This window comes from Triturus cristatus, chromosome 9 (genome assembly GCF_964204655.1).
Source record: "Triturus cristatus chromosome 9, aTriCri1.1, whole genome shotgun sequence".
NCBI lineage: Eukaryota > Metazoa > Chordata > Amphibia > Caudata > Salamandridae > Triturus > Triturus cristatus.
Window position 1 is genome coordinate 48,580,418 of NC_140592.1, and position 23,140 is coordinate 48,603,557.

A 23,140-nucleotide genomic window follows, 5' to 3' on the forward strand; every position below is an offset into this window, starting at 1 on the left:
CGAACTGCTTCACGGAGCCGCGGCAAGTAAGTGCTATCAGCATCCCGGTGTCCCAGAGCTATAGTCGTAGCTTTTCCGGGAGATCGTATCTGTGCATCTAAATTTCTATTGGTCTCATATTCCTTCCTTAGCCCTCACTGCTCCGCTGCAACGGCCGCTACACAGCCGCCATCTTGCTTCCTCGGTCCGCACCAGACCTCACGTGACCCTGTCCAAGAACAATCCTGTGGTGCCTCTTATCAGCTCGCATGGGTTGGAAGATGTATGGGGGGTCAAAGAACCCCAAATCCCAGGCTACACATATTTTTCAAATCCCTTTCAGAGATATACAAAATTAAATTATTTTTTTGTGTCATCCTCAGAAATAAACAGGGTAGGAATAACTAAGCTTCCGAAGCTATTGTCGGATCATAACCCGCTGGTATTAACTTATGAATTGGATGGGTTAGAAAGGATACGGACCAGATGGACCTTTGAAAGGAGGTTATTGGCGGATAATAGATTTGTAGAACATATCAGGAAATGGGTAGGGGAATTTTTTGCCGCCAACAGATATAGTACATCACGAAATGGGGTGTGGGAGGCATTTAAAGCAGCCTTAAGGGGCGAAACAATAAGCTGTGCAGCTAGATTGAGAAGGGAGGACAGGAGCGAGGTGGAAAGACTAACGATGAAATTATTAGTCGTAGAAGAACAACACACCTTAGACATAGCACAAGGTGGGGACAGTAACGAGAGCCAAAAGAAACTGTTGGTAGTTAAAGCGGAATTACAGAAGCTAGTAATGCAGAGGGCGATGTGTGAATACCAATCATCTAGGGCAAAACGTTATGAAACAGGCGAACAGGCTGGTAGAATTCTAGCTCTACAAATTAAGCAGAAAAGAGCCAAAAATATTATTTCTAGGATAGAAGAAAATGGGAACGTATTCAATGAAGCCAAAGAGATTCTAGAGGTTTTCAAGAACTTCTATCAAAGCCTTTATGCCGAGGAAAATCTGGATGGTCACCAGGGCGAAGAGTTTGTAGATAATGGCCCTCGATTAGACGACCCAGTAAGGGAAGAGTTGGAGATGGATATTAATGGGAGTGAGATTACAGTTGCCCTGCGGGAGCTAGCCGTGGGAAAGGCCGCAAGTCCAGATGGGATTCCCCTGGAGGTTTATAAATGCGTCGAATCTGAGATCACCCCGCTTTTAATCGATTTATTCAATGGTATAATTTGCACAGGAGTGGTCCCAGAGTCATGGAGGGAAACTAATATAGTAGTCTTTCACAAGAAGGGGAAGCCCAGGGAGAAACCGGGATCTTATCGCCCCATTTCATTAATTAATGTGGGCACTAAACTATATTCCAAGATCTTGGCTAAGAGGTTGGGCAGGATCATTGGCGACCTCGTCTCCCCGTGGCAGCACGGGTTTGTACCTGGGCACGGCACCACGGACCATACTAGGAGGGCAATAGCTCTGTTCGATGCCCAGGCCGCCGCGGGGGCGAGATGGCCATGATCCTGCTCGACGCCGAGAAGGCTTTTGATCAAGTGGTTTGGAGCTTTCTTTGGGGGATTTTAGCGGGAAGGGGATTTGGGGAGAAATTCATCAGAGAACTCAGAGCGATGTATGTTGATCCAGTCGCGCAAGTTGTGGTTATGGGGGAGAGCTCTGATGAAATATCTATAAATAGAGGCACGCGTCAAGGGTGCCCCTGTTCCCCAATCCTCTTCTCTCTCTACATCGATCCGTTTATCCGGGAGATATTAGAGAGCCCAAGGATCAGCCCTGTGGTATGTAATGGTTACGAAAGTAAGATCTTGGCGTATGCAGACGATCTGGCAGTGATCACTACTGATCCTCAGCAGGCACTTTTGGTTCTGGCACAAATGGCAAAGACTTTTTGTAGCCAATCGGGGTACCTACTAAATGAATCCAAAACGCAAATAATATGCACTAAGAATATTATCAAATCAGATATCAGATTTGTGGATTCAGCGAGCTATCTGGGGGTTAGAATCAATGCCTCAATAGATAAAATAGTAGCCGAGAATTTTGTTCCACTTAGTAAATCGATAGAAGCTGATCTGAAAAGAATTGATGTATTACACCTCTCACTGATTGGGAGGGTTAATGTACTCAAAATGTCAATGTTCCCTAAAATCCTGTATCTGTTTCGTGCCATACCCCTTAATTGAGGAGAAGATAATTAAAAATCTGGAGTCCATCTTTATGTTATGTTATGTTATATTTGTCTTGTATAGCGCACGGCTACTCAAAGAGTGTCCCGGCGCTTTATTGCAAACCTGTACCACAACATAATGGAAAAGAAAAAGCAGAAAAATGAGAAGTCCCTAAACTAAAAATCAAGGCTGATATCTAAAGAGTAAAAAGCCAGGTTTTTAGGCCCTTCCTAAACGCCAACAGATTGGAGGTACTGCGCAGTGTCACTGGTAAAGTATTCCAGAGCTGCGGAGCCAGCAGTCTGAAAGATCGATCTCCTATACGTGCCCTTTTTATGCGAGGGACCACGGCGAGAAACAAAGACTCCGACCTCAGGGACCTTGCAGGATGGTAAAAAGCTAGTCTTTTTTGGAGATATTTTGCTCCTGAAGCATGTAGAGCTTTATGGGCCAAGGTCAAGGTCTTAAAGACTATCCGCTTCCGGATGGGCAGCCAATGGAGTGACTGCAGGAGGCCCGAGGTTCTAGCTCGGCCGGGTAATCCAAAGATGGCCCGTGCTGCCGAAGTCTGGCCCACCTGCAGTCGTTGCAACAGATACTCCGGCAGGCCAAGATAAAGGATATTCGAGTAATCCATTCTCGAGCCGATTATAGCCTGAACCGTTATCTTCCTGTGATCCTCCGGGAGCATAGGAAGAAACTTGCGGAGCATCCGGAGGAGGCCGAAACAGGTACCAGTAAGACCAAGAATCTGGGATCTCAGCGTCAGACCATTATCGATCTTAATCCCCAGGTTCTTGGCTAGCAGGGAAGAGCCTGCAGGGGGAAACATATTAGCAGGCCACCATTCCTGCCAATCTGGGTCCGATCTGCAGCCGAAGAAGAGTACCTCCGATTTATCCGAGTTGCACTTGAGGCTGTTAAGCTGGAACCAATTAAAAACAGCCCCAAGGCAACCCCGGATACTCTCTCCGTCAAAATCTGCTCCTTTCCCGCAGGTAAAGAGGAGCTGGGTATCATCGGCATAGGAAACGATCTGGGCCCCGAAAGATTCCGCCAGTGCCGCCAGAGGGGTCATAAAGATGTTAAAGAGAGTCGGGCTCAGCACTGAGCCCTGTGGGACTCCGACACCGAGTGACGGCATCTCGGCGGAACTGGGGGAGGGCCAGACCGTTTGTCGACGGCCAGCCAAGAAAGATCGAAACCAGCTGAACACCGTCCCCCTCAGACCGATCTCATAAAGTCTGGCGAGGAGACCCTCGTGGGGGACGGTGTCAAAGGCCGCCGACAGATCGAGCATCACAAGCATCGCTTTGCCTCCTGAGTCCAGCACCTCCTTAATTGCCTCCGAGACTTCCAGGAGCGCTGTTTCGGTGCTCAAGTTGGTGCGGAAGCCGGATTGGGTGGAGTGCAGAAGATCATGGGATTCCAGATAGTCGGAGAGCACCGTATGCGCGTGCTTCTCCAGGATCTTAGCAAAGGCGGGCAGAAGCGAAATGGGCCTGTAATTAGCCAACACCTCCGAGTCCAGGCCAGGCTTTTTAAGCAGAGGGATGATCATCGCCTGCTTCCAGGCCTGAGGGACCACACCCTCACTCAAAGAGCGGTTCAGAATAGGATTCACGATGGAATTAATGACTTCGGCCATCTTTGCCAAAAATTTGGCAGGGCATATGTCAAGAGGTGATCCCGATTTAAGGCAGGCCATCAGGTCCAGGGACGAGGAAACTGAAAGTGGCAGAAAGTCTGCCAGAACCGGGTCTGCACTAGCTGTTAAGTCGAAGACACCCTCAGAATAGTGAGATACTCCAACCCCCTTCAAGGGGAAGGAGTCCTGAATCGATTTGATCTTGGAGGTGAAGAAATTGGCAAGGGCACTCACCCACGCCTCAGTAGGGGGTACCTGAGTCGAAGGAGCACGAGGGGCCATAAATTCCCTCACGATGGCGAATATCTCCTTGCACGAATTGGAGGCAGTCTCAATTCTCTTTATAAGGTTTATATGGCAGTATGGCAGTATGGTTTATATGGCAGTATGGGAAGGTGAGGCGCTATACGAATCTAATGTCGCTTCCTAGGCAAAGGGGCGGGTTGGACTTACCAAACCTGAGGTTTTATCACTGGTCTTGCTTATTGACGCAAATGTCTATTCTTTTCCAGTCAGAGTTATGTTCTAGTGCAGTAAATAACGATATTCAGATGCCCCCCTCAATTTATGAGCTGCTAGTGGGAAGAAAAGCACTTGGCCTCTTGATGCGTGAAGTCGATCGTAGATATTATAAGAGGGCCCGTTTCAAGATAAACCCATACCTCCACCTATGCAATTCGAGCCTATTCCCGCAGGTGGGCGAAGATAGGAACCTTCAGGTATGGAAGGACCTTGGAATCAAGACATTAGGGGACATAATGGGGGAAGACGGGATACTAGGGTTCGATGTCCTGCAGCGTAGTGCTGGTATCCCTTCAAACCATTGGCTGCTGTATGTCCAACTAGCGCGTTCGCTGAAGGCATTAAGACCGAGGATATTACCTCTGGCAGAATCCCCCATGTTGGACCTGCTGGTTAAAGGGTGTAAGAAGTTAAAAGTCGTTTATATGCTCTTCATGGGAGAAACTCAGGATGACTTGGAAAAAACTGAACGCGCTTTGGCCATAAAACTAGGAAATCCCGATGTTGATCTGGATATGGCCCTCTTTTTGAATAAAAAAATATTTCGTTCTACAAACTTGAGGGCTCAGCATAACAAAACCCTGTTTAATTTATATTATACTCCCGCCAAGCTATATGCTTGGGGGGTCAGGGAAGACGACAGATGTCCCAGATGTAATATGGGTCATGCAGACCTGCTGCATATGTTCTTTAATTGTGACTCGCTAGCTGTAATCCAGGGTGAGATAGAAAAATTCTGGGAGGGGCTGCTAGGTCAAAAGATCGATCTATCCCCTTCCCTGATGTTATTGGGCATCGACGATAGGTTAAAACTAGGGAAAGCTGAGGAAGCCCTGGTTTTTATTTCTGTAGCAGTACTTCGGATTTTAATTTCTTCAGAGTGGAAGGATACTACTGCTCCCTCATTTCAAATGTGGCTTTCCAGATTATTGGGTATGTATAATATAGAGATTTCCCTATATGTTCAGAAGGGGAAGAAAACAGGGGATTTCGGGAAATCTATCTGGTCCCCCACTTCAAATTGGAGGGAGACTAGAATGGGAGGGGGAGAGAGAATATAGTATACCGAAATGTGTATATAAGTAGGATTTTTTGTTCCTTTCTTACGATTGTCAGACGCGAGAAGACAAAGAATGTTGGTAAATGTGCTGATTTTCTTTGTAATTATTTGTCAGTATGTCGAAACTGCATAAAAAAATAACATTAATAAAAATTAAAAAAAAGCACAGTGCTATCCATGCCAAGCTGTAAAATGGCCCAAGCCTTTTACCACTCCTGGCACAGTATTACAGCTTTGGATTTGTAAAATACCATCCAAGCCAACCTGAAATTAGTAAAAGTAACCCCTGACACATGCTTTGCTCTCATTAGTGCTCTTCAGAGAGGTATAGCTTTGTCCAGACACAAGGGAGCAACCAGTATAAGTCAAAACAAAAGCCTTTCAGGCATAGAATGGTGCATAAATTATGCAAAAAAATAAGCAGAGAACTCTGGGTAGTTCTCGAGTTTAGGTGGAGAGCAGCTCCAGTATAGAGCACACTCAAAACCAGCGACACTCTAGATCGGCTCACCTCAAATGTCTGCTTTTCTATCAAAGTCTTTAAGCGTAGGATTAGCACAGTGCCATCCACGCCGAGATAGAAAGGAACAAAGTATTTTGCCATTTCTACAGCAAAGTCTTTAATCATAGGATTACCACAGTGCTATCTATGCCGAGCTGTAAAATGGCCAAAGCTTCCTACCACTCCAGGCACAGTATTACAGCTTTGCATTGGTAAAATACCATTCAAGCCACCCTGAAATGAACAAAAGCAACCCCTGACACGTGCTTTGCTCTCATTAGAGGTCTTCTGAGAGGTTTAGCTTTGTCCAGACACAAGAGAGCACCCGGTATAAGTCAAAACAAAACCCTTTCAGGCTTAGAGTGACACATAAACCATGCAAAAAAGAAGCAGAGAACTCTGGGTAGGTCTCAAGTTTAGGTGGAAAGCAGCTCCTGTATAGAGCACCCTCAACACCAGCGACACTCTAAATTCGCTCACCTCAAATGTCTGCCTTTCTATCAAAGTCTTTAAGCATAGGATTAGCACAGTGCCATCCACAGTGAGATAGAAAGGGACAAAGTATTTTTGCCATTTCTACAGCAAAGTCTTTAAGCATATGATTATCACAGTGCTGTAGTATTAATGGGTCTTGTTCACATGACATTTGGAGTTTTCTGAAACACATTTACATATAAACACAGAAAACAGACTTGGCAGGCATCATACTGTGGGTCAAACCTGTAAAATAAATAGTATTGATGGGTTACTGCATGGTTCCAGTACCCATAAAATACAAAATGCTTTATCAGAGCATGCAATTATTAGTAAAGTTAAGCATATATCCACAGCGCACAGTTGTAACAATTTTCACCATCAATTAAAGCACTAACATTATATAAATGGTTTATAAAAATATTCAGCATTCCACAAGCAGTAGCTACAATAACTCGCTTCCTGACTTCCTTACTTTCGAGGGATGGAGACTGGCTGAATATGTGGTTTGCTCAACCACGTATTTGTTCTTTGTATTTTCAAGTGGTAACTGTGTGTAAATTAATCTCCCAAAGATTTACCCTTCCTATAACTAATTGCAGGATTATCTGGCAAATCAGGGCTGATCACCACATTGTTTTTTAAGATGGACCAATGTTTACACATTATATTCCTTGTCTTATGTGAAACTTGTTTTTATGACATAGTTCACCTGGACTGTCATTGATAAGTTATTTTCTTTATAGAATTCAAGCTTTTCTTCATTTGCTGGAAAGTGCCTTCTTGGTAGAACCAATAATGATTAAGAGCTACTGAGTGTAATAATTTGATAATTACAGTGGCAAATATGATGACTATAGTTGTCTTTTCATTCAAACAAAACCAACTTTGACTCAACCAGATCTCCACATCTTTGAAATAGACCCCCCCACCCCCCCCCACAACAGCTATTGTGTAATCCTGCAATTTTTGGCAAGACTTGCACATACATATACCCTAAATAGTTTCAGTAGTAGTAGTAGCTTTGCAGTTGTTTGTGACCAATTTGCCAGTAGCTTGCTCACACTTGGAATGCCAACAATAGGTTTTTAGCAGCTTGTTGTGGTGGGTGAAGTTGTAGTTTTTTTGTTTCAGACAGACAGGAGGTGTTCAGGCAGAAGATAATAGCACTAACAGTAAAAAACAAGAAAGAACACTTTCATAAAGTGATTATTGTGAGCCCTGCCTTTATTTGGTATTTTAGTTGTTCCCTAAATGAACTTTTTTGTGGTTATGCGACTTACTTTTTGCCTTGTCCCTGCAGAATGAGAGCTCCCTCAATCCCTGATGCTGATCTTTTTGGGAAAGTGGCTGGCAGCGCCTTTGCTATCGCTGTGGTCGGATACGCCATGACTATCTCCCTTGCCAAGATGTTTGCCTTGAAGCATAGTTATAAGGTGGACAGTAACCAGGTGAGTTTCACCCTGTTGTTGGGTACTCCTTACATTGCTTTTCTTTATCCAGCCATGCTTGCTTTTCTCAAGTGCTCTTTCTCCCCTTGCCTTCCAATCCTGTTTTTGGGTATGTGAAAAAAGCCTCTCAAGTCACTTTTGTTAATTGCAAATTGATGTCACTTGCCATTACCTTCTATTTGAATTGACTCCTTCTCAATAATGTGGGGTACTTTATTGATCTTTACTAGGTGCAAATTATTTTGAATGTCTTATTCAGTCGTATTCTTGAGCACGTGAAAAGGACTGTATGCCATTTATGTGAAAAATTAATTTCTGCTCATTTTCTTAACACTATTTTTTGTACCCTATGCTTTGACTAGAATACACATGCTTAAACTTTGGAAATTAAAGTAATTTTCTCTTCTTAATTTTCATTGACTTAATCATGCTTTATTTTTATGTCAATCATACTGAAAATCATAAACCCCATCAGCTTGGATTAAACCTAAACCCTGACTTCTTACACAGTATGAGAAAGTGTGTTTTTGTCGAAAAACGTCTCTTTTATGGTCACCCCCATTTCTTCCGGACTGATGCTAATGTGCAGTGGGATACTGCCCCAGGGCATGTGCTTTGACCCCTAAAACATATTGAAATTGCCTACACTCCTGATTGGCATATTTGACTTACCTATAAGTTCCTAGTATATGGTACCTAAGTGTGTCCAGGGCCTGTAAGTTAAATGTCACTAGAGGACTGCAGTCACAACAAAAGTGACCCCGCACCTTGAAGCACAGCCCTAATTGCCACTCAGCGCTACGCAGCAGTCTCTATCTGGCTTCTGGCTCGGGGGCAGAGTCCCTCTTACCTCCTTGCACTGCCGCTGGTAGTCTCCCTCGCCGCCTCCTGTTGCACCGAGGCCGCTGTAGAGGTGGACTACAGCCCCCAGCAGCCATTCTCTGACCCGCCCACATCCGGCGGAAAGCACGCCCGGAGGCGCTACTTCAATCCAGGCTCCCCCGGTGGAGCGGGGGGACCGCACCTTGAAGCACAGCCCTAATTGCCACTCAGCGCTACGCAGCAGTCTCTATCTGGCTTCTGGCTCGGGGGCAGAGTCCCTCTTACCTCCTTGCACTGCCGCTGGTAGTCTCCCTCGCCGCCTCCTGTTGCACCGAGGCCGCTGTAGAGGTGGACTACAGCCCCCAGCAGCCATTCTCTGACCCGCCCACATCCGGCGGAAAGCGCGCCCGGAGGCGCTACTTCAATCCAGGCTCCCCCGGTGGAGCGGGGGGACCGCACCTTGAAGCACAGCCCTAATTGCCACTCAGCGCTACGCAGCAGTCTCTATCTGGCTTCTGGCTCGGGGGCAGAGTCCCTCTTACCTCCTTGCACTGCCGCTGGTAGTCTCCCTCGCCGCTTCCTGTTGCACCGAGGCCGCTGTAGAGGTGGACTACAGCCCCCAGCAGCCATTCTCTGACCCGCCCATATCCGGCGGAAAGCGCGCCCGGAGGCGCTACTTCAATCCAGGCTCCCCCGGTGGAGCGGGGGGACCGCACCTTGAAGCACAGCCCTAATTGCCACTCAGCGCTACGCAGCAGTCTCTATCTGGCTTCTGGCTCGGGGGCAGAGTCCCTCTTACCTCCTTGCACTGCCGCTGGTAGTCTCCCTCGCCGCCTCCTGTTGCACCGAGGCCGCTGTAGAGGTGGACTACAGCCCCCAGCAGCCATTCTCTGACCCGCCCACATCCGGCGGAAAGCGCGCCCGGAGGCGCTACTTCAATCCAGGCTCCCCCCGCGTCGCGGGACGCGCGCGGGACGTGCCGGGCTGAGCCCGGGCAGAGGGCGGGCCGTCTGTGGCCGTCCGAGGCCGAGAGAGGCCGGGCTGGGCCATTCCATTTGGTTCGCGAGGCAAGTTGGTCATCTGTCTACAGCCATAAAAGGACTTCTGAGAACTTCAAGATAAGTCGGGGAGGGGCGTGTAGGTTATACATTGTCGGCCTATTGTCAAACACCAAATCTGGGGGCACAACAAATTGATGTGTTACACGTTACTCTTGTTATTACCTGTGTGTCACCAGCGTTGGGCAACTCTCATTGTAGCGTGTCAGCTAATATATTGTGGATCCTTACATCCGGGTTAGTTTCAGGCAATATTCTGAGAACACGTATCTCGAGGAACCATACACACGACATTATACGCCCATAGCCCCAGTGGTGATATGGGGAAAACCAAAAAAAAACCAATTAGACCTGGGGCGGGAGTTAGGGGTACATTGGATGCATTTATTATGCGAGCCGAATCCCTGTTGACGCACAAGATACAGTTAACGGAGCGTAGGTTGTCCCTTGATTCTCTATTGGCACATAAACGTTCCTCGTTGGGGACAATAGCTGAATGTGTTACGCCTGGGGTAAGCATACCGGCAGGTCAGGGACTTCACGTGCAGAGCAAAAATCAGGGTTCTACAATAGTACAAGTCCACACAAACAGGCGAGTAGGTGGGGATCAAGAGTTACCGACATTGGAGGGGTCTGCGGCAGATATATTGGTTAGTGGCACTGGGGGAGTTCATGAGGGAGTCCACGAGCAGGAAGGTATCACACCCGGGGGCGAGAGGGATCCCAATGCTCTATTAGAGAGGGAAAGGGTAGTAGTTACCCGCTCAAAAAAAGTGTTATTAGTGCCAGACTCCTCTCCAGAAATTGTCACCACTGAGAACTCAAAGCCCACAACTATGCCACAAAGTAAGAGGACAAGTAAAACCAAAAATGAAATAAAAGCAAAAAAGGGAGGCTCCAGAAAAGACCCTATAATGGTTGAGGATGAAAGTAATAGGCCACCCTGCAAACAATGCGATTCCTGCTCCCCCGTTAATAGAACGGATTGGTCGCAGGAGTTATTGAAAATACTCGAGTCCAAATTGGACGCTCTTTTTCTTAAACATTTGGCTCCCTTGGTGGATGACATAAAGAAAATCGAGGAGAAAGTCAGTAGGTTGTTAGAAGCGGAAGAGGGTGATCAACCAGTGCCCCAACAAACCATGAACCACGACGGGTTAGGGATCGCACCTTGCCCGGGACTAGCAGGGACGATTCAGAGGGTTGTTCCCACTGTGAGCAATGATAAAGGCATATCTACTATTTTGGCGCTCGTGAGTTCACAACAAGAGGCTAGCACAAAAGGGCCGATAGTAGCCCACAGCCTCCCGAATGTTCAGGTGCAGAGTTCTCCGGGTTTGCAGACACTGGATTTGCCCCCAGCATCTTGCCCTTACACAATAGTCTTAGCAGGGGTTCCAGCCTACAATGGGGAAAGAGAAGAGACCACAAGTTCCTTGATAAATAAGGTCAATCATTGGCTGCACAATAACGTGAAGGAATCCAAGCATCAGAGTACTCATATTCTCATGGCAAGGAGGGTAGCTTGGATTGGTCCCTCGGAGAAGAAGTTTGCAGGAGACTGTGTTATTGTTAACTTTAGACACCCAGAGCTGGTAAAAGAATTGCTTGGTTACAGTTATGTGGTTTTTGACAGCGGGACGACCATAAAAATGCTCCCCTTGAACTTTTTCTATAGGGACCATGCAAAAGAGTTACGCCAAGTGCCACGCAGAAGAGGGGAAATCCCTATAACAAGGTCGTACAGACTGGGGTCAGTCTCAAATAGGTTCATCCCACTGTCGGATGCGGCAGTGATGGACGAACTAGATTGACTGACCCCCGTTGTAAACTCGGAAAATTTATCCCCTCCAGCTAATGTCACGCTAAGGGAGAATGTTGGCATTACAGGAAATATTCTCTCACTTGAAATCCCCCAAAATGAGGTTGCAACTATCTACTTAGCCAATAGTCCAGCATCAGAACTGAGTAGTTTAGTAGGATTGGTGCCCCAAAAACAGTGTACCCCAGTGAGGAATGAGACCATCCTCGGGGTCGGGGAACTCAGGGTGGTATCGTGGAACATTGCTGGAATCTCGACCAAATTAAGAAACAAGGAATGGTTGGATTTCAGCAAAAAGTTTCACATTATTTGCCTACAAGAAACATGGGAGTTGGATAGTAGTGCCCCGCATTTAGAAGGGTACAAAATGTTTTTTGTGCCCGCCCAAAAATCCTTGATGGGAAGAGCTAAAGGGGGACTAATAACGTACGTGTCTCTGGCATTACAAGGGACTTGGGAGGTTATGGGCTGGAACTCGGACAACATTCAGGGTCTTAGTTACGGTAAAAAGGGGTTAAAATTTGTATTGATAAATTTTTATAATGCGGGCCAATCAATGCAGAGGCTGGTTAAACTGAAGGACAGACTGGCTGACCTGTATTCCAGGGGAAAACGCCCTCCAAATGTGATTCTGGTGGGCGATTTTAACTGTCACCCGTGTCCATACCTGAAATGGGGCGGGGGAATATGGAACTCTTGTCCATCCATCACGGATTGGCACCTTGAACACACACTGGAATGCAGCGAATTGAGTAAGATTCTGGGCATATATGATCTAGCCCCTACAATGGATTTAATCAAGCCCAGGATCTCTAACATCATTAATCCATCTTTTAAAGGCAGGGGAAAGGATACCATCATTGATTTTATTTTTGTTTCTCATGGGTTCAAAAGTAGGATCATAGATTTTAATATAGAGATTAGTATTTTTAGTGATCACAACCCCCTGGTGTTGTCATTGTTGGATGCGGATCCACCTGTGCAGTCAAGGCCCAGGATGACAAGGGGAAATTTGGAAGCAATTGACCAGGGCAGGCGAATACGTTGGTCCAATACTGATGGGGAAGCATTTTATAAAAAACTTATCGCAGACCCAGAAAGTGGGATATGGTTGTGCTTAAATCAAGAAATTAAAGGTAAAGAATTGATAAGCGCATTTGAAAGTATGGCAAGGGACATTGACAGGTTATTGAGGATTAAATCGCCACCAATGTCCAACCTTACACCTAAATGGTTTGATAAAGTATGCTCCAGAGCCCAAAAAGAATTAAAACGGGCACTCAAAAAGGTGCCGAAGGACAGGAGTATGATAGCGGAATGCAGGGCTCAATATAAATTGGCCATAAAGAAGAGGAAAAACACTATCCATTACGAAGCCTGGGCGAATTTAAGGGAGGCAGCCGAGATGAGAGATATGTCACGATTTTGGAGGGTGATTAATGATCCTAGTTTCCAGCCCCCGAACAACGAGAAGGTCACCTGCAATATCTTGCCAGAAGCTTGGGTCTCTCATTTCAAAAAGTTGTATAACCAGGGCAGTACCATGGTTCAACACATCTCAGATGCAGGCACGTTACCAAGTTCATGGGTACAGTTCACAGTGGGCGAGATCAAAGACGGAATACATGCCCTGACAAGGAACAAGGCCCCAGGCCCAGATGGGATTCCCCCCGATTTATTTTTATCCCAGGTAGATTTGTGGGCTCCCATACTTACAAGAGTTTTTAACACAGCAGTGGAAAGGGGAATGCCCAGGTCTTGGTCAACTGCCACCATCGTCCCCCTATTTAAAAAGGGTAATAAAAGTGATCCTCAATGTTACCGCCCGATTTCATTAATTGACGTGTCAGCAAAGGTTCTAGGGAAGGTAATTCTAAACCGTTTAATGGACTGGGCTGAGGAAAATAAGATCATTACAGATACCCAGTACGGTTTTAGAACGGGTCGTTCCACATCAGATCAATGCCTCAATTTATACAACCTGGTGGCAAAGTACACTTTGGCTGATGATGGGACAGTCTATCTCGCTTTCATGGACCTGACGGCAGCCTTTGACCGAGTCAACCGAGAAAAATTATGGAAGATTTTAGAGCTGCTTGGGGTGGACCCTAGTTTGATTTTTATTCTAAAAACTCTACATATGGATACAACAGCTCAGGTCAGATACAGCAATGAGGAGAATCTCACTGATCATTTTGCTTGCACTGGGGGGGGTGAGACAGGGTTGTATTTTGGCGCCCTTTTTATTCACGTTATACATAAATGGTTTGGACAAAGCTTTGGGAAAATTGGGGGTTGATTGTCCTAGAGTGGTCAATAGAAGTATACCTGTCCTTTTATATGCGGATGACGCAGTACTCCTCTCACGAACAGGAAGGGGCCTGCAGTCTCTTATTGATGGCTTTTGCGGGTTTATGGCACACCTAGACTTATCCCCCAACCTAACAAAATCCTATATTATGGAAGCAGGAAAAAGACCAACGAGGAATTTTAGTTTTAAAATTGGGGGTCACAAACTAGAGAAGGTTGAGGTTTTTAATTATTTAGGGATAATTTTTGATAAACACCTCAAATTTACCACACTAATCTCAGAAAAGTGTAAACAGCACACGAGTATAATGGGCTCAATCATGACCCGTGCCACGAGGTTAGGCCGCTGGTCACCGAATGAAGTATTGAATTTATATAATTCAATCTGTTGTTCCAAAATTATGTATGGGAGCGAGGTTTGGGGTACTAGAAACACCTAAATGATACAACTGGAGGAAAATAAGTTTCTTAGAAGGATTTTGCAAGTACCACAAAGTACCCCGGCCTACATTATTCATGAAGAGTTAGGGCTCCCTTACATCTCTGACAGAATAAGTCTCAAACCAATAATGTGTTGGATTAAAATTTGGACCAATCCAGATGCTAGCCTTAGTAGAGAAATAATCACAGACTGTATTAAAAGGGATAAAGGTCATAAAATACCATGGCTCAAATACGTGAAGGATAAGTTGAAGTGGCTGGGCTATGCTAGTTGTTTTGAAGAACCCACATCTCTGACGTCCCAATCAAAAATACTCATAAAAGCAGAATACTTGAGGCGGGTAGCCTGCTCCCGAGAAGACTGTGAAATACTGAAAGGGTCAGTGCGATCATATATACTCACGAAATCTGTTGCAGGTCTAGAACCTTACCTGGCGCAGATTTACAACAAAAACGACAGATTTTTAATGACCAGATTTACACTGGATCTTTTACACCATATTTTAGCTGTTCCTGCGGGTTTCACAAAAGACATTGGTTCAAAGGGTCCCTGTGGCTGCGATCTGGGATCTCCACAGGACATCCTCCATTTTGTATTCTTTTGTCCACTGTACGAATTTCCGCGGGCTGTCTTTTTAAAAACCATCCTAAAAGCGAATAAATTCACCCATGTCAGGGTAGCTCTTTTATACCTAAAACTTTCCTCGGAGCCTCTTACCTTGTTTTGCACTGTGAATTTTTTAAGACTTGCTGCAAAATTAAGGAAGTCGAGACGCGAGACATAAGTTATCTCGTTGGCCGTGTATTGTAGGTGGGGCAAAACGAGTAAAATTCTTTCATGAAATTTGATACATACGGTGCATATAATAGTAGTTATAGCCGAAGAAGTATGTAAATGATGAACTGGATGGTTTAGCGCATTGGGGATGTTACAAGGTATTTTAAAATGGTATAGTTCTTTTTACAATACGTTGTTTTAAGTAGTCTATGATCATGTATTTTATTCTGGACGATGGTATTTTGCACTTTATAGTTGCCTGCACCCTGCACTTTATTAATCTATGAATTCATAGCCTTGCCAGTAGCCCCTGTGTAACCCTGCCATTAAGGCCCTGGACAGGCCATTTAGAAATGCCCTATTTTGTCTTTTTTCTTTTTTAAATGATTTTTAATATGTTAAATTTGTTTGCAAATTTTATATTGAAATATGTGTAATTGTATTTGCTCTTTTCTTGGATGTTTTTATATCCGAATAAAGATATTTTGATGATGATGACCCCGCAAAGCATGTCCCCAAGCCTGCCCCTGCAGCCTGGGTGGTCAGTTTTAAAACTACTAATTCAAATTGATAAAAACAAACCTTTTGCCATGCCTAAACCTCCTTTTTTAATACTTATAAGTCACCCTTAAAGAAGGCCTTACATGCCCATTGGCCAGGGTTCATGGTATTTAAAAATCATGGCATGTGTACTTATGTTTTACCTGTCCTATCAGTGAGAAATCTCTAAAGTAATTTTTTACTGTGGTAAGGTTAGCTCTTCATAGGAAAACACTGGAATACATTATAACACCTTATAATGCTTAACTTTAGTTTAGGAACAGCTAGAAAATGATTGAAGGAATAATTTAATGGCCATTTAAAATCTAAAATTATGGGCAAGTCATATTTAAGACTACTGTTTTGAAAATTAAACTTTTAGGCAGTTTTAATTTTCCTGCCTGAGCCAAATGTGCCTTTTTGCCACTGACCACCTGTATAGCTACAGGGATACAAAAGCTGCAAGAAGCCTACTTTTCTGAGTAATCCCAGCTGACCTATTACAACTGAACCTGCTCTGGGCCCTGTTGGTGGCTTCTGTCGAGTGAGTTCTGACCACCAAGTGCTGTTTCTGAGGTCCTGAAACTCTTAGCTGGTGTCAGAATGTACTCCTCTTGCCTAACCCTAAAACCAGTGACTTAGAAACTTTTTCAGACAGAAGACCAGAACAAACTAACCTGCCAAGTCAATCAGACAAAAGTGTGCTGCCACTGGTCCAAAGATTCATGTTGCTCCCGCTCTGAGGTTTTCTGAAGCAAATCTGTTTCAAGGGGACGTCGCAGAGAAGGTGTTTTGCCTCGTGGATCCCTTTCGGCTACAGCTTGCAGTCTTGTTCCCCTGGAGGAATCTGAGCTCCAAAAAAAATGACTAAGTCTAATGGTAGAAATATTTACTGGGCGAAAGTGCAAAAAGTATGAGCCTGGCGAGGGACTTTTCCTGAGCATGAAGTTTAAAAGTCTCCTCAGAGCTTTCTCTTCAAAAGTCAACAGCTTTACCGGAACGTCGTCTGATGGCTATCTGGCCTCGAGGAACCCTTCTCAGCTGTAGTCTGCTACCTTGCACCACTGAGGATTTTTTAATTCCATCTCAGAGTCTAAGGGGCTGATTCACAAAGGTAAACTTACACTTTCAAGTACGTCTATGATTGATTGCTATCCACAGAGGGATTTGCGAGTAGTATCTTTACGAGTGTGGACTCTCCACACATAAAAACATAGGTCTTTTTATGAGCAGAGACGCCACACTCATAAAAATACTACTCGTAAATCCCTTTGTGAATAGCCACCAATCGTAAATTTACACAAAAGTGTAAATTAATCTTTGTGAATCATGCCCTGGTCAGACGGTAAAACTTCTGACCGTGGCGAACGTGGTCTCTGTATTCCACCCACTCTCCATCATGGTTGGCCTAAACCCTACCCATGTCCCATTATAGCGCAAACAGTTGCCCGTAGGTGGTGCTTTGTGATTGTTGGCGCTATTTTTATCTAAAACTTTAAAAATTCAAATCTTCAGTACCCCTAATTGAATCTTCGTCGTTTTGGCGTAGCTTTGCTCATTAAACTATTGTATATTTTTACAAACTGGATTATTGTGTTGTGTTTTGAATTTTTTAACTGTTTTGGTACTCCTAAATGCTTTACCTATTTTCTCAAGTTAAGCCTGTCTGCTCTATGCCTTAGCTACCAGGGGTTAAACTCAGGTGTAAATTACTAAAACCTTTACTGGACCTAAGAGGAATAGTAGCATTAGTACTTCTGGTGAACTACCATCCACCACAACTAATAATCCACTTTCTCAAAGTTTTACATTTTGGAAGGGAGATGCTTACTTTAACAACTTTGGGGCCGAGTAGAATCTCATTAGGAAAGCCCTCCATACCACTCGGATCCGGAGGGATTTCCTAGCGAATTTCGCTACGCGAGTCGGAACAACTGACTCTGATGCACCCGTATGGTGACGGACTCGATTCGCTCGGACTCCCATTGAACTGTGTGGGAGCCTGTATACCGAACAAGTACACAGGCTCCCAAAGAAAAAAGGGGTGGGTGGGAAAACATGCACACTGTGCATGCATGGAAATGGGGGACCCATGGGCACCCCCATGCGACCAATTCAGAGGGCCCCGGGTGAAGGGGGGCCTGCTACAGCACCCCGAAGTCCGATTCCCACAGCCGTTTTGTCTTGCTGAGACCAAGTCGCTATGGCTGTCCAAATCGTGCATCGTACTCGCTTGTTCGGAAGCCTGCTCCATTGCATGGCACGATTCTGCTGTGAACGAGTCGGACTGACAGTATCAGATTCGGAAATGATTTGCTCGACGCGGACGAGATCTTCGCATCGTACTTGGTCCTTCGGAACGGGGGAAGATTCGATCGAAAACAGTGGCTCCGAATTCGATTTGCTCATTCCAGAACCTGTCTGGAGGCCTTCCTAACGAGATCATACTCGGCCATTTAATAGGAGCACCATAGTTAAATCCCACAAAGACTTAGTGAAGCTGTGTTTCACCCCTGGTAGCTATGGCACAAGTTGCAGGCCATTCCTGGGAGAAATGCATGTAAGGTACAAGCAGTAGCAACAATTTGAAATTTAAAAAAAGATTTGGCCCCTGCTACATAAAAATTTTCTCACTGCTGTACAAGAACCCCATAGCCAGGTTCATAAGGAATTACATCATATGGGAGGAATGCGAGTTACAGATAGGGACCAGGCAAACATTTTTTAATACAAAGGAACTACTACTAAACTTACTACAAAGTGCTATTCATAAACTGCACTTTTGTAGTAACCTTGGGCTTGATTTAGAGTTCGATAATAAATATAATGTGCTTGGAATACGGCAGACGGTATATCCGTCACATTTGTAATGGAGTAACCTGTCCGTCGAACTCTAAATCAGGGCCTTGCTTGTGTAACTTACGTCTTTGTCATAACTTACACGCGTAACTTACACTTTTGTAGTAATATATACTTTTGAAGTAACTCACATATGTAAATTACACTTTTGTAGTAAGTCCAGCACTACACACGGACAACCACTGGTAGTGCAACATCGTCCCATTAAAAATAATGGAGGTTGTGACTTAAAATAAAACACCATAGAAAATTAGAATAAATAAAATTAGAATATTTAAAATATTTACAAATATTAATAAATAAAAATGAATGTTACAAAAATATTTTATACTAGTACATATTTATCATTTAATTATGAAATATTTATGAAATATCTATATTTGATTTAAATCATAACCTCAAATTTTATTAAGAGTAGTTACTTTAATTTTAATTAATTGTATACATCACTTTTAATAATTATTAATACATATTAAACAATATTTTTTTTCAAGTGGGAATCCATTGTTTAATTTAAGCTTCGGAAAAATAATAATAATTTAATTTAAAATGAATTTACATTAATATTTAACATATACATATTTTAAAATTGTATTTTTAAGTTAATTTGTTTTAAACATGTCCTATACTTTATCATGTATGTAGTTACTTTAAACATAGAATAAAATGGGAAAAAATGCTACAGCACTATTAAATTAATTTTGAAGTTAAACTTTAATTTATGGAAATATATTACATTAAAGTAAAATTATTATATATAATTTTTTTTTTGTGCAGATTTATATAGCGCAAACTCGATCCGAATTGGAGCGCTTTATATGAGCACTGGTTACGTTACACAAGGACACATTCTTTTATTCCTTTTTTGGCAGGCACAGGTAGATTAAGTTATTTGCCCAGAATCACAGGATGTGGACGCGACCCAAGGCTCGAAACCTTGGTTTCCAGCACCAAAGTCGGCAGCTTTAGCCGTCAAACCACATCCTCTCCCCATTCTGAAGTTTAAAGTAAAACTTACATTTCCACCGAAGAAAATATATTATTTAATCCATTAATACTTATTAAAAGTGATGTATAGAATTAATTCAACAATAATTTATATGTATTTACCTGTTTAACTTTTCTAATCTAATTTAATTTAACATGATTTTCTATGCATTTTATTTTAAGTTCCTACCGCCATTATTTTTTATGGGAGGGCGCTGCGGTTTAGGTGGTTGGCCATGTGTAGTTCTGGACTTACTACAAAAGTGTAAGTTACAACAAAAGTGCAGTTTGTGAATACTCAAAAGTAGTACACTTACTCAAAAGTGCAAGTTACCTTTGTGAATCAGGCCCAGTGTATGCACAAGAAGAGAAGCTGAGAAGAGTAATCCCATAGGTCATTATAATATGCACATATACAGGAAACAGCCATTGCAATTCTGCTGTTTCCACGCATGCCATTGCATTGCATGTGTTACAACGCATGCTTCATTACAACGCATAGCCTTTAATATGCATCTTTTAATTACGCATATGCTTTTACCACGAATGCCTTTACAATGAATTTCGTTGTAGAGGTATGTATGGTAAAGGCGTATGTGTAGTAGTAAGGGTATATGTGTGGAAACAGCCACATTGGTAGGCAATCCATGTCGTTAGAGGAAACGGAGAGACTCTTCCACTTCCTCACAACGACGTGCACTGCCCCTCAGATGAGCTGCCTGCACGAGGAGAGAGGTAAGGCAGATTGGGCCTGGGGCGGGGGGGGGGGGTAATATTTTAGGGGTTTGGGTTAAAGAAGGGCTGGGGGATGGGGGGAGCGCAGGGGTACTGTTTTAGGGTTTAGGGTAAGGGAAGGGCGGGGAGCCAGGGGGGTTGCGTGTGGGGTATGGTTTTAGGGTTTAGGGCATGGGAAGAGCTGTGAGCAGGGAGGGGGCCGTGCAGTGGTATGGTTTTAGGGTTTAGGGCAGGGGAAGGGCTGGGGCCAGGGAGGGGGCCGTGCAGGGGTAGGGTTTTAGGGTTTAGGGCAGGGAAAGGGTATTTTTTTAGAAGGGTAGGGGTGCGCCAGGACAGGAATTAAGGATTAGGGTAAGGGTCAGGGAAACCTTTGCCCACCATATGTCTTTAACATATATGCTTTAACAATGAAATTCGTTAGAAAGGCATGCGTGGGAAAGGCGTATTCACTGAAAAGACATGCGTGGTAAAGGTTTGCGTTGTAATGGCATTTGCGTTGTCATGATTGCGTGGTAAAGGCATGCGTTACAATGCAATGCGATGTAACATCATACATCCACACATATAATGATCCCAGTTCCTTGAACTATTTTATACATAGTTATACACAAAGAAGAAATGAATCACAAGCACATTCACGTGGCTGTGTGTATATATTCATGCTTTTTTCTCTTGCTCTCTGTATTAATCTCCTTCTAGTGATTTAGCTAGACTCTCTGGCCCCAAGGCTCGGCAGAGGATTTGCAATCTGTACCTCAGCTAGGCCTGCCCCCAAAATGTCACTGTTTGCTTCCATCTAAATATTGTCATCTGTTCACCACCTGGCTCTGTAGAAGTCCCCTGAACTCTGAGGTTAGGCTTGCACCTACAAATTCCTCCAACAATAACCAAATAGAAGACATAGATTTAAGTCTGGTGGGGTGGCACAGAGAAAGTACCACACCCATCTTTACGCTCTCCCTATTGGTCTCTTTTTCCCACAGGAGCTGGTTGCGCTGGGGCTCAGTAACTTTGTCGGCAGTTTCTTCCAATGCTTCTCCATCACTGCCTCCATGTCGAGGACCTTGGTGCAAGAAAGTACAGGAGGGAACACTCAGGTCAGTACACTGGAAATGCGCACCTCTCATTGCATGGCTAAACAGCTCAAAGAGTAGAATAAAGGGACGAATTATGCCGTGTAGTATGCACCACAAGTTCTCGTCTCTTTAAACACCTGCTGAAAAAATCTCTTGGCAACCTACAAATCATAAAGTCCAATCGTGGTCGGACAGACTTAAAATAAATCCATATTTGTAAAGCCCAAACATATCACCCCTTAAGGTTTCAGTTAGCTGGGGGCCGTTGGGGTGATCAAGTCAGTTATTGCCCAGAGTCATGAGGGTGAGCTGAGCTGCCCCAGGCGATCGAACCGTGATCCCCATGCTCTGGAGCCAGCCACTCTGGCCGCTGTGCCACACCTCTCCGGATGACTTAGCCTTTCATGCTTCTGGGGTTGATTGAGTTGGGTGACAGTCTAATAGTGGCCTCTGTCATTACATGGTCCGTAACAGTGACAATTTGTGCTATGCAAAACATAAAATATTATGACTCTGGTTTTACCAGTGACATCAATTGAGGTGGTCAATAGGTCTCACTTACGGCCAGCTTTATCTGTCTGAAGTCGAAAGTTCTACATTGCTTATCATTGATTGGCTTTGTTGTCATCATTGTCATTTACCTGCTTCTTAGTCAATGGCTTTCCTTCTTCTTCTTATGTTTTTCCTCCCTGGAGTAGAGCTTCTTTACCATCCTTTTGGCTGGATAACGTGCATCCTTTTACTTCTTACATTCAGAGAACTTTGTTGGGCAGGCCTATTGTTTCCAAAAAACATATAGTGGACTTTAGGTTAACCCCATGATCAGGATTGATTGCCTTTGTTGCCTATCTACCTTCCCTGCTCCTCATTCAATAGGTTTCCTCCCTATTCATTTCAGTCTCACAGTGTTCTGATCGGTTGACATGTATCCATATACTAGTGACCATGCATGCATTCAGGGAAGAACTTTTTAGTTTTTATGGAACCACTCTATGGGAGTTCAGGTGTTTTCTTGTTCTCTCCCACTTATACTGCTTCCCCCTCCAACTTATACCCCAACTCCCCTGGCTTTTCGTGCTGCTTTGCCGAGCCCCCTAAATTCCGCTCATTGAATACCCCCAACGCCTGTAGTTGTGCTCTCTATTTATCACCCCATCTCCCCAGTGCTTGCTGCTCTTCCCACTTCCCACCTGCTCTCCGTAATAATCATTTGTTTAGTATGTTTTTTAAGTGGGCCCGCTTGCAATGTTTTCCGCACTTTTCATGCCATTTTTTGAATCTTTTCAAAAAATATTTTAATTTGCAGATCTAGCATGGGACATCCACCATGTTAGATTTAAAAAAATGGTCACTGGCATCATGACGCATGCACTTGCTTTGCGTCCGTAGCAGCCATCTTGGAATGGATTTTCCTTATAAAAAATGCCATTCCAAAATTGTCATTGTATGCGTGCGTACAAGTGTTAATGCATGCATACCCATGCATTTGCAAATAAAAACATAGGGCAAACCAATTCTTTAGCATTTTAGAGTCAATAAAAATTTGGATTTGCCAACACTTGTTTCTTTTGCTTTCAGCAATTGATTTGAGTGCATATATATTCTTGCTCTCGCCTCCTCTTCCTTATCTGCTGCTTCCCCCTTTGCATCACCACCCCACGCTCGTCTTGTTGTTCACCTCCTAGCTTTTCAGTTGCCGGTCCCACCCCTGCTTTCTGGCACAGCTCTTTCTTTATCAAGGGCTTCTTCTTTGTTCCACCACCCTGCTCACCCCCAGTCATCAGAGGTGCTGACTTGCTACGCCTTTGTTCACCCTCCTCTTTTTTCTTCATTTGAATTTTTAAAAACTTTTTAGGAGGTCCCAGCAGCTATAATTTGCAACC

General features: G+C 44.1%; 1 protein-coding gene across 1 annotated transcript in view; it reads left to right on the plus strand.

The window, feature by feature from the left end:
- Positions 1 to 23,140, plus strand: part of LOC146797360 (solute carrier family 26 member 6-like) — a 187,101-nt gene that overhangs the window by 76,384 nt on the left and 87,577 nt on the right. The window contains exons 8-9 of the mRNA XM_085624366.1: positions 7,682 to 7,829; positions 21,165 to 21,278. Coding sequence (XP_085480492.1) covers positions 7,682 to 7,829; positions 21,165 to 21,278 — 262 coding nt within the window. The remainder of the gene's footprint in view (positions 1 to 7,681; positions 7,830 to 21,164; positions 21,279 to 23,140) is intronic.